The 12,066-nt window shown below is 53.9% G+C and overlaps 3 protein-coding genes across 3 annotated transcripts; 1 reads left to right on the forward strand and 2 right to left on the reverse strand.

Annotated features, from left to right (window-relative positions):
• Nucleotides 1–2,159: 2,159 nt before the first annotated feature.
• Nucleotides 2,160–3,716, forward strand: G6M90_00g010590 (uncharacterized protein; the record flags this gene model as incomplete). Its single annotated transcript, XM_066129691.1, has 2 exons — nucleotides 2,160–2,639; nucleotides 2,703–3,716. The coding sequence occupies 2 exons, from the start codon at nucleotides 2,160–2,162 to the stop codon at nucleotides 3,714–3,716; spliced, it is 1,494 nt and encodes a 497-aa protein (XP_065985758.1).
• A 785-nt stretch (nucleotides 3,717–4,501) lies between these two features.
• Nucleotides 4,502–5,401, reverse strand: G6M90_00g010600 (uncharacterized protein; the record flags this gene model as incomplete). The annotated part of the gene is made up of 1 exon (XM_014693973.1): nucleotides 4,502–5,401. One exon carries the CDS (start codon nucleotides 5,399–5,401, stop codon nucleotides 4,502–4,504), a length of 900 nt encoding a protein of 299 aa, XP_014549459.1.
• A 3,127-nt stretch (nucleotides 5,402–8,528) lies between these two features.
• Nucleotides 8,529–10,542, reverse strand: G6M90_00g010610 (uncharacterized protein; the record flags this gene model as incomplete). Its single annotated transcript, XM_066129692.1, has 7 exons — nucleotides 8,529–9,122; nucleotides 9,197–9,557; nucleotides 9,626–9,686; nucleotides 9,762–9,852; nucleotides 9,907–10,030; nucleotides 10,089–10,281; nucleotides 10,350–10,542. 7 exons carry the CDS (start codon nucleotides 10,540–10,542, stop codon nucleotides 8,529–8,531), a joined length of 1,617 nt encoding a protein of 538 aa, XP_065985692.1.
• Between the last annotated feature and the right edge of the window lie 1,524 nt (nucleotides 10,543–12,066).

Genomic DNA, 12,066 nt, shown 5'->3' on the forward strand with positions numbered 1-12,066 from the left:
GTCCAATGAGAGATAGAGCCACGTTTTACGTATACATACGGTAATACGGTAAATATGAAGGACGCCAATGAGCCAAATTGGTGGGCTGGCAAGTGGGACCACCGCCATTGAAGACGAGCTCAAGTGCGTCTTGATGTTGTTGTCGATGATTTTGGTGAGAAAATAATGTTGTGTTGTGCTGTACACCGTCCTCAAGCCAGGGAACCCATGTCCTTCCGGCGTAGACTGCGTTACCTCGAGACACGTGATCACGCGTTTCTCGATAAATTTAAGCCGGTCTGAGCGCCCAGCCTGGGACATGCCCTGAAAGACGAATACCCAGTAGCCAAAGGATCACATGGTCACCTTTCCGTGCGTGGCCACAGTATTTGTATGTACGTACAATGCCATCAGTTGGATTTTGATGTTTCCCTCACATGAACGACCATGCAGAGTGGAAGCCTGTGGACATGGGGACTGGCCTGCATGGCTAATGGGTTCAATGTTACAAGGACTCCGTCAAGTCCACTCCCGTCCTGGTACAGAAGCACGCAGATGCGGCGGGAAACACAACAAGGTTGCAGTGCAAAATCTTCTGCAGCACACATCCATGTTCATTTGTCCCGATGGACCAATTCATATCCGGCGTGCAAATGTTGCGGCCGAACGACTCGGAAGAGCGCACCAAAGATAACGTTGAACCTTCAAGGTTGGCCAATTACTCGCGTGGAAGCGAGCCAACACGAGCCTGTGGATTTTTGTTTTGGGCGACTAACCTTTCTCAGCCATCAGGCTTTTTCTAATTTTTTTTGTCGCTGTTCCAATGTTTGCTTCCCTAAGTACTTAAGTACTAGCACGCCATCAGCGAATGGCTGCGGAGTACTTACAGTATTTAGGATGCACGCACGAGCAGATTGAGGCACCTGACGATTCACCAGGCACGTTTTGAGAATCACAAAGGATTTCAAACGTTAGTTAGGGCTTACTGAATCTAAGGACATCCAGAGTGGCCTTCAATGCCAAGTTTTCACGGCAAGAGCCCTGTAACTCGATCGAGTACGGGCACCAGCGGGAACAAGACATCAATCCAGCCTGGATTCAATGTTGACTTGACTTGACACTTTAGGTGGCGAGTCTGGTGCCATCTGATCAATGCCTAGTGATCAATGGTACAAGCCATCTTCAGTGGGTCTTGTGGCGGCGCACAGAAGACCAGACTACTTCCAAGTACTTTATACTTAGACTTAAGTACTAGTAGTTCATACCAAGTAACCGTCAGCGACTACAAGGACGAGTCACTTATTACTTGTCTGGTTGCCAACGGGTATCTCAGTCAGAGTTCTAGGCAAGTCTACTTAGTACTTAAAGTACTTGGATGTATTGGAGTCTGGGACATCAGGAGCCCTGGGAACCTAAGCCCTGCCTTGTACGGGGTTTTGTACAGGTGCCTGGGCTTTAGATTGTGCGGGCAGAGTACTCCGTACACATGCATGTACCTCTAAACGGTACTTGCATCAATATTGCGTCTTCTCCAGACGCTCATGTCCTGTTCGGGCGCTGCGCCCACATGCACGGGACTGCATGGACCTCCAACGCGGCGCCACAGCGAATCGTCGTCCTCCCGCATCCGTCGCGACCGGACCGCGTAACCACATTGAAGAGTCAGCAGGCCTCAGTGCTCAACAGGAGGCGTACGGCGGCCACGCTTTGTCGCAGGCTCCCACTTTCCACTCCAAAGGCTGCAGTCACCTTCGCCTTCGCGAGAGCCAGCAACGCCGCGATTTGATCCGTCTATCGCCCCCGACACTCATTTGATCGCTACTCGCCCGTTCTTCGCTGGACCTGTCGCGTGACTGCGAATCAAAGCTCTTGTCGCGCTTCCCACAGGGAAACAAGAGACCGGCAGCCATTGTTCGCGACTCGCCGCCGTGTCATCATCTGCAACACGCGCGGCAACGTCCTTGATAGAGCTGGAAGCGTTGTACTGCATTGTCCACGGCAATACAACACCCGAGACCCCTCTCAATACGAATAGTCGCCTCGAGACATCGAGATTCTTGTTGAAACACAAGATATAGACAGGCACGCGCGGCTTTCGATAGCTTTGCTTGAATTTCGCCCCAACCGTGATCACGAACTCGCAAACCGCCCAGAAGAATATCCTGGCGGTGGTTAGCGCTATGGATATTGATCCTTACCCAGCTTCCCAGCCTGTCCACGGGCAAGATCAATTGGCGCCTTCAGGGCACGACAGTGGCACCAATTCGTCCCAGAGCCAAACCCAGTCCATTACTGATTCGCAGACTTCCAACGCGTCCTCTGCAACAGACCAGGTTGCCACACCCCCTGGAAGCGATTCGGGTAGTGGCGTGGAACGTCCTCCGGTTGCAGAGGTAACCGCCATGTTGAAAAACAGATATGCCAATGTTGGCCCGGAAGTGACGACGGGTGTATCTAGTCAAGATAGCCAGCTGCACCAACTATCTGCCATTGCTGCTGTGCAAGATAGGCTGGGGCTAGATGCCGCCGGGCTTCCGAGAAAGAGGATGGCTGACGGCGAGGTCAAAGATCGTAAAGGAAGCATGAGTCCGGTAAAAGGACATTCCCGGACTACTAGTACTGTCAGCGTTGCCTCGACAGCCGGAAGTACGATAGGTGAGGTATGTATGAGTTCGAAGGGAAAGCTGTCCTGCTGCCTGAGCGCCGATGCTGATTTGGTACAGCTTTCTGCAGAGTTGCGGACAAGACTGTCCTACGCTATGGTCAAGGTGAACAACGGATGGCAGGCTAGAAATCTGGACGAGGTTGAAAGTCTGGCCTCCCAGGCCACATCACCAGCCTCGAGCACATCCACTGTACATCGAAGGAAGGGATCGTCTGCGAGCCCGCGCTTGCCTTCGACAGTCACGCCTTCTCACCCGCAGTTCACCTACGAATCGATGAACTATAAGGGCAAATCGAATTCTCCGCCATCTGCGAACTTTGATAAGCCAACCTTGGCTCCGCCAGCGTCTATCCAGCCATCTTCCTCGATGCCTGCTCCGAGGTCGAACCCACGACGGAATTCTAACCCTCGATATACACCCACTATGCTGTCTCACTCGCATTCAGCATCCGCCAATGCATCTGCGCAGACCACGCCCATTAGCAACGGAATCAGAAGATCGCACAGTCATTTGGATGCCAACATGTACTCACCACACCATAAGAACGTCAGGGAGCAAGATGCCATTGAGACGCTTTTGTTTATGAGTAGTCCTGGAAACTCGGCCAGCTTAAAACACACTTTTTCGCCATCGGGCTCGCCTGGTCCACAGCCAAGCGCCCCTCCGAGGAGCGTTGGTGAACGGCATGCTCTTCCGTCTGGACCTCGACGTGGTTTGCCGGGAAGCCGGCCTCCCTCTTCAGCCAAGAAGGTCGGATTTGACAAGTCACCCGGCGTGCCTCCGCCACACTCACCTATGGACCTTGACTCGCCACAGCAACAGCATTATGCCGCCCACAGCAGATCCACGCCAAAACGGCAGGCTACGAGTCTAGCGAGCCGACACAGAACCACACTGTCATTGCCCAGCGGTCTCGGTCTCGGCAACGGCACTGCCCGAAAGGCTCTGCGAGACGAGGATATTGAGCGGATGCTGGATCATGCTGGAGCAGAGCTGGCGGACAGTTCTGACGACGAAGAGATCCAGTTACCGCCGGGCCGTAATCGACTAGCCGGCGCCATGGGAATATAATCCTCAATGACGCGAGTGGTTCATTTTTTTTTTTCGGATGGACTCCACAGACGGCCGTTGCCCTTGGGCAACAATGCTTCTGAAGGGAGGGGCAGACGATACGATATTTAGCATATATCACATTTAACGAAGTTTTATGACAAAATCCAGCATATGGAAGTGGGTTTGCATTCATTTATGCGGGGATACCTCTTAATCATGTTGTTCTTTATTTTATGCCATATTCATTACATGTCGTGTTTGGATATCTTGCATTTCGGGTTTTGTTTTTATTTCATCCCTGGACATTGTGGAGTTGATGAGGGTCTGGTTTGACAACACAGCACCTCTTTGGGGTCTCTTGGTATTGGGGCAATATCGTTGAAGGTGGAGATGGGAAGCGAACCGTTTGAACCTTTTATTTCTTGTTCATCGACGGTTGGCCTTGTGAGATTTGGCCAGGACATGATTCGTTGAATTGCAAGGACCACGGGGCATATCGGACTTGAAAACAAAACGGAAGGGGTCACCGCGGGGTTCTCTTTTTTCTTTCTGAGAATTATTGTTGGACAAAACTGGTTTCACTGGGCACCCGATTTGTGTGGCCGTACTTTGGTGTAAAGAGGAATGTTGACTATTCCCCATTGGAATATATTACTCTAACAAGATGCGTATCTACCGGAATCCTTTGTAACCGCCCGCGCTTTGCAATCATTGATATCATGCCTCGTTACGACTACCTACATACCGAGGTAGGTAGTATTATTATTATGTATCCCAGCCCTCCCCACGCTGAATTCATTCACTCATGCAACTGTAGCCACGCCGGCCTTTGATGAAGGCTTGAAGTATTCGGAAATACGCCTCCCCAGGGTCTTGCTCGGCTTGTGATGCAGAGCCCGCGGTGACGTGGGCGTGGACGTGGACGTGGACGCGGGCATGGACGTGGACACGGGCAGAGGCACAGGCGCAGACCGACGGCCGTGAAGCGCCTGTTTCTGCGGTCCGCTCCCATGTCCGCTCATGCTGCTCGGCGACACGGACGCGACCGAGTAATAGGCGCTGTCCCTCTGCGCCGTGCCCTTGAAGCAGCCCGGCGGCGAGGCGGCGGGACTGCACAGCGCCCACTGCTGCCCGCGCTCCCTCTCCCTCTCCCTCTCCCTCTGGGCCCATCGCGAGCGAAAGGCATGGTCATTCGCCTCGGCCTTGGCCAAAAAGGCGGCGTAGTCGTCGTCGTCGTCGTCGAGCGGCGGCTCGCCAACGTCGGACTGTGCGCGGTGCGAGGCAGCAGAGGGACTGGTGCTCGCGGCTGTGGTTGTGGTGGTTGACGGAACGTGGCGCCCCCTTGCAGCGGATGTGGAGTGCATCATCCTGGGCGACCACGACGTCTCGTCGCACGCGAGCTCATCCCGCTCGTCGATACGAGGCGTCGACAGCGGTGACACGGTTCTCGCGAAGCTGGCGGCTGCGTGGGTGGGGATGTAGGCCGGTCGCCGGCGAAGCTGTCCCGAAGCTGGAGCTGCGTCGTGAGCCTCTGGTTGTGGTGTGGTTGTGGTTGCGGCGGTGGGGGACACAGGCTTGCGGCCTCGAAGGCGCTGTGTGAATGATGTCATGCGGCGAAGCTGCTGCTCTGGCTGTTGCGGCTGGTGGTGATGCTTCTGGTGCAGTTGGGGTTCGGGTTGGGGTTGCGGTGTAGCTGGAGGCATTGCCGCTGGGCCTGCAGGTGCATGCCGTCTGCTCCACGATCTGGACATGACGAGAAGTGCCGGGTCTAGAACGGCGTCTTTTCTTCTTTTCTTCTTTTTCTCTTCTCAACAAGCGATGGAGAGATGAAAGATTCTTGAGGAGGCAGCACAGCCCAAGAGGAACGAGATGAAGAGATGAAGAAGATAAAACGGCCAAAGAAGAAAGCAGAAAGAGTCCGAGGCAAATATACGCGTCAGGCTGCGATATAGCAGGACACAAGTGGCGATGCAGAGACCAAGGTGAGAGAGTCGAGTATTCTCCGACACAGAGTGGCAGGACCCTGCCTGTTGGTTGAATCTTGGTTCGGATCGCCGGCTCACTGCATGGCAGGCAAATTAGGTCAAAACCGGTTTCAAGAACCGACGCGCAGGGCAAAGAGATGCGGCGTTCCTTGTTATTTGCTCCTTTCTGCAGCTTGTCTCACCAGACGGGCGAACAAGAAGGCGGGAGACACAACATGAACAGAGGGTGGGAGAGAAACAAGACCATGGAAGCATGAAACATGAAACAAGAAGAAGAAACAACCACCAACACAAATAAGTAAATAAGTAAATAAATAAAAAAAGCCTCACCGCCGGCACTTTAATTCCTGGGTGTATCAAAAAAAGGCGAACATCAACGAGACTGCCTCTGATGATACGGCGGAAGTCGTAGTTAAGTAAACCAGCCATTTGATATCAATGATCAGATGATGCCGACCTACCGCAGGCCCAACTACCCGGTGGAGGCGCTCCGCAACGCCCAGCTACGATCCCCATCCCACCGAAGGACGCACAGCCCTGTTCCCTGTCTCTTGTTCTCTTTCGTGCTTGTTGGTGCATCACACAATGCACACGATGCGCCTTGTCACCCCACCATCTAGCCCTGGCCCATCAGATGGGTGTTGTGTCCCTTTGATGAATTGTGTCAATCGGACCAGGGTTGTGATAACGGACAAAAGCTCAGGAAGAGCTTGTTTGCCAACACAACCCAACCCTGCAAGACCTGCAGCTACTCCGTACACATGGACCAAGGTAGGCAGTCCTCGCTCTGATCAATGGAGCTCAAATACGATGCTGATGCTACATAAGCATGGGCAGCCAGTCGTCACGTCGAGCCGAGTGAGCGAGTGCGTCGAGTCTCGACGACGTCTTGCGAGACTTTGTTCCAGCCACGGCTGGGTTTTTGCGACGACAGTCTCGGTATCACAGTCATCCATCCTCGGTAGTGCCGCCCACAGCTGCTTATCCATGTGGCTGTTGGGCCGGTAGTGGAACAAAGGGTACAAAAGAAAAAAGAACGAGATGAAAGGGCCTTGCGTGCCATCCGTCGCTAGTTCCAGGCTCACCAAGACCGATAGTGGGCAAGCGCCACTCGATGCCACCGGCTATCGGGTCTCGAACTCATTTATGGAATTGGCGTTTTTGGTGTTTCACTACAGAGTGAAGGTGGATTGGAACCACGTTGTCGGGTAAAAGGGGTCATCGTGGTGGCAAAGGAAGCTGACGAGGCCTTGTTGCGGGAGGTCGGACGACACACCGACGCCTCGAGGCGCGATAGTCTGCAGAGTACAGAGCACTCAACGGGCAGATGCGCACTTTACACGACTGGCCATTACAAGGCTCGTCAGGGCGACGGACTCCCCACTATGCGAGTGGCATGGCCGTGCCTCGTCGTCGTCAGCATCGTGATGGGTCACAGTGGAGAAGACTTCAATGTTAGTTCTCACGACCCTCAGGACAAAGATGTCCGTCCGGAGTAGTACTCTCAGCGAAATCGTCCCTTGGCACCGTGTATCAGTGAGATTTTCTGCAACATTCATCATCAGGATAACTGAATTTCAAGTCATGCTTCTCACACACTGACCCAAGCAAACGACGAGGCGAGCACCAACAACAGACAGGCTGGGATAAAGCTGCCGGGCTGCATTGCCTTGACGGGACCACTACGACGGCCACGAGGCCTTCAATGAGCACCGGAGTGCCGAATCTGGCCAGTGGCTGCCACACGGGCTGTGGCTTTCCTGTAGTCTGCGGACATGGCGGCAAGCCACCATACTAGTCACAGGGGCATTTGATGAGAAGTGAAATGGCGTATGGTGGCTGTTGGCTTCCCGCGGTGCTGGGGATTGGATGCAAGACACAAATTGCGCTTTCTCAATGGTTTGGCTAGCGTTCTGCTTAGTCGGGTCTTGGGATCAAGCTGAAATTTCGCCGCAACCATCCTGTCTCTCTAGGGCTTATGAGATGGGCTCGTGTGCGGGCAAACAAGGTCAGCGAGTTACGTGGTTTGGACGAAAAATAACAATAGTATTGGATGAGCTGCGGATATCATGGCTGGGAGGGCTTGCACCACTAGTGATCAACTATTTCAAGACGAGTTTGGTCCAAAGTGCTCGTCGCACGACGTGTTGGCAAGGCATGAGCAAGAGGATTCACGAAACAGGCCAACACACATGTCCAAGTCAGCACGTCAGTACACGAGAGCCTCAAGCCAGGGCGATCTCACAACATAAATCCTGCGCACTTCTAAACATCAGGGGTTGACAAGACTATTGCTTCGTGGGCGGAAAAGGCTTGAAGAGACAGTTCATCTCGAAATGCCAAGCTTGTTAAGTCAAGACCAGACCCAGCAGCGGGTCGCCAAATGCCAACGCGCTTCTTACTAAATGAGTAAAGCAAAAGGCGCTCATGTCCATAATCTAATCCACGTCCCGTTAGCATACGGACGATAGAGTCAGAAAGAACGACGAGAAGGAAACGTTTTGTTTGGTTTCGCCCGGCCAACGACCCTGCAAGACGCCCATTGCTCGTCCCAGAGCTTCGGAAACACGCCTTCACCGCTCGTCTCGATCTAGTTTGCACCCGTGAATGAAGGTTTCGTGATGAGTAGCTGTAGGAAGGAGCAAAAAAAAAAGGTTGAACGATGTCCCAGAAGCCTACTGCTCTTCTGGACAAAACCCCCATCGACCGAGGTCGAATAATGAACCAAGAATCAGAATAAATGTCCAAAGAAACCTTGGAATACGGCCATCGGCACCCATTCCTGGGATCCATCAAGCACAAACTCATCGATACTGCAGGGCGATGATGGACCCCATGCCCGCATTTAGGCTTCAACAGAGACAACATGACTTGCTTGCTGGGCGGCACCGGCATTGGGAAGCTGGACCTTTGACAGGGCCGCGATCCCTCCCGAAATGCTGTCCGCCCGAATGCCCCTGTGGCGAAGCACGCTGTTTGCAACCCTAGCACTATCACCATCGTAGCAGATGGTCAGGACCTTCTTGTTCCTCAAAATGCCCATCAGGGCCTCGGCGCCCGGGTTCCTCTTCCCGTCCTTGTCCCGTGCAGTGAAGATAGCCTCAAGCTCGAGCCACAGTTCTTCCAGCATGGTGCCGTCGTCCACCGGGTGGGCAAAGGGACTGCCGCGAGCCGCCCCGTCCCTGAGAGTCTCGAGAGGAACGTTGACCGAGTTGGGCAGGTGGAAGGCGTCGAAATCGGCGGCGCGGCGAAAGTCGAGGACCTGGGTATTCGGCCTGGCGGCGAGATGCTTCCCCAGCTCCCGCGGGCCGCCGGCCGCAAGCGAGAGCACAGTACAGTTGCTTGCCGTGGGCTGGATGGCGAAGAAGTCGGCCAAGGCGTCGAGCGCGCCTCTCTCCCACGCGTCGTCGTATCGGTAGAGATCGACGTTTCGAAGTCTCTGCGTTTTGCCAGTCAGTTCACCGAGGGGGTTTGGACGAGCACAATCACACGCGGATGGATATATCTGTATACCTCGTTCTTCAGGGGGCTAAACTTTTCGGGCCCGAGATTCTGAAAGTACTCGTTCAGGTACTGGTAGGGCAGGTCCGAGCAGATGAAGACGCAGTTGATTTCGCCGTCGGAGCCGGCCAGTTGCGACAGACTTCCATCTTGCTTCTTCTTCTCCAGACGCTGAAACAGGCCCTGCAGGGTGAAGCCGGAAGACGGCCCGCACACGATGCCCTGTCTGGTGAGATCTAAGGAGAGGCTGTACGACTCTTTTGCCCCGACTTCCTCCAGGGCGTCGACGGCGGCCCTGTAGGGGAACTTGACTTCGTTCATGAGAGAGTACTCCCGGGGCCCAGGGACTCGTTCCCCGGCATTCGTACAGACGCTGCATGGGGGGGGGGGGTGGCCGTCAGTATGGCCAGGACAACGGAGGAGCCGGGGGACAGGACTTACGCAACTCGGTAAACCGACGGTTTGGCTTGCTTGAAGTAAGTGCCGAGACCAGTCATGGTGCCTGGTCCGTCTTGGTCAGTATAAACAGTCGGTCGAACCACTCAGCATACACATGAAAAGTACGGAATTGTCGTACCGGATGTGCCCATAGAAGCCGCAATAACATTGATATTGGGCAACTGTTTATGGATCTGCGGTCCGGTCCAGCGGACATGGGCTTTCCAGTTCTGTTTGCGAGTTGTTAGATTCTCGTCACACCCATCAGGAGCGGCGAAACTCACGTCATCGTTCTGGTACTGGTTGGGACTGCACACAGATTCCGACTCGGCGGCCTTGCGGGAAGCCGCACGAATACCTCCTCGCTCATCGACGGGCGTTGGTTGAGCCGGGCCGCCAAAGAGAGTTCTATGCGACGCCATTAGAATTAATTGCGACAGAGGGGAACCGGCATCATGATCCCTACACGTTGAGGCCGAAGAACTGCATCAGGCGCAGCTTGGTCTCGCTCGTCTTGTTGCTCAGGAACGCATGCACGTCGTTGATGCCGTGAAAGGCTCGGGCGACCATTGCCATGGAAATGACGGTTGATCCGGACGAGCTCTCCACCACGGTAGTGGTTTTCCCCTTGTCAATGCACTTTTCCAGCAGATTCATGGCTGGTCTACAGATTTAGTCCTTGGACAGGATGTGATGTACGGTGGCAACAAGGTCAAGACAAACGCACCTGGCATGACCTTGACATTGGTTGCCGGATGCATCGACATCATCTTGGCGTAGATGCGCACGCCATCGGCCCTGTAGGGGTTGAGGCATTCTGGGATCTCGACCAGCGGCAGTGGTGGTTGGCATTCTGGATCAAAGTATTTTCTCACAGAGTCTGGCCCGGAGTATACGTTCAAATGATTGATGCCCGTCATGACGTTTTTGTTTCTGCTAGCCAGGGACAAAGGGTCTGGTGTAGTCTGGGGGGACTAGAGAGAAGAAGCAGCAAAACTCGACCAGAAAGGACGGGCTCGCGTATATATGTTGCGTCTTGGGGGGACAGCACAGCACAGCAGAAATGCCGACGGGCCGGGTTTCGCACAGGATGAAAGATTATGTTTGCAGCATGTAGAACTAGTTTCATCGACGCAACTTGCCCTTCATCAAATAGGATTCTTTGTATCCGACAACATACTCCACTGGGTCTCATGAGGAAAGCAAGAAACGACGCCACAAGTCACCGTCACAGTATCATGATGCTTGTAGATTTTGCCCCGGGGAGCCCTCATTGGATATCTGGGTCCAGATGTCCAAGATGAACTAGTCATGGGATCGGCGCTGGCATGCCTCGGTCACGGAGTTGACATGCACGTCGTGGTACCAGTATCCCACACCCGATCCACAGGATTCTACAGTTGAGAACTGGAGAGGTCAACTTGTATTTCTTTCGGCTCCTCGGGCCTGGGAGCTGGAAGTCGGCATTTTAGTGCCCCGCCTGCCGTGGCTAGGGCCAAAGCTTACGACGAGAGGATCGCGAGTAAAGTTTGAGATTCGATAGGACAGCGGCCAACCCATGAAGCCATGCCATAACCGGAGATGGTGGCGAGGCCTCGGTGGAACTCGAGCGGGCTGATGATGGGAGAAGTGTGGGATATCTGGTATAACTTGTTACCGGCAATGGAGACGAACGTGAAGAGGGATTTACATGTTGCGGCGGTGAGCCGGGGCTAGGAGCGTTGTAAACCCGGAATCACGGCCATAACCCCGGAACGAACTACTACGCTGCTGCTCTCGAATAGGCACACGGGACATCCTTTTGAGGACTAAGGATTGCATTCACATCCACATTCACCCATCAGACGGAAATGGCGGGTTGCTTCGTGTCTCTCGGATAGCCCTGTTCGTCCACAGTGTCTGGTGCGCTTACGCAGGGCTGTGGGGGGACAAATACATACCGGACGTATGCAAGAAAGCACATGTGTACCCTTCAAGGCGAAATGGATGTCGCGGGTGTTTCAGATGACTCTTCCAAGGACCGCGGTGTAACTGCCCGACAACCAGACTTGTTGCAGGGAGGCAACTTGACCCGCGTGTAAGGCCATCAATGGCTAATAAAGGCAGAACTACCAGATCGAATGTTTTCTTCTGATCCTTTGCCCACTGTGATGATCACAGCAAAAAGGTCAACTGGTCAGCCCTTCATCCCAGCCAGAGAGTCAGCGCTTTGTGGCGCCCAACTACATGCAAGTGTATGTACATGGACGTCTCAGTTACCAGGGCATAGGATGCTGATTTTGCACCTGGAGGATACAATACAAGTACTCCGTACAACCATCAATTGGTACTACTGATCCACACAGTATTGAACCAACGATGCACCGAGTTCAGCACCACAAGTCACCTCCTCGTCCAGCCGCAAACACCTTCAGTTCGTCCCATCCCCTAGGACTAAGCACTGG

This window comes from Metarhizium brunneum, chromosome 1, assembly GCF_013426205.1.
Source record: "Metarhizium brunneum chromosome 1, complete sequence".
Lineage (NCBI taxonomy): Eukaryota > Fungi > Ascomycota > Sordariomycetes > Hypocreales > Clavicipitaceae > Metarhizium > Metarhizium brunneum.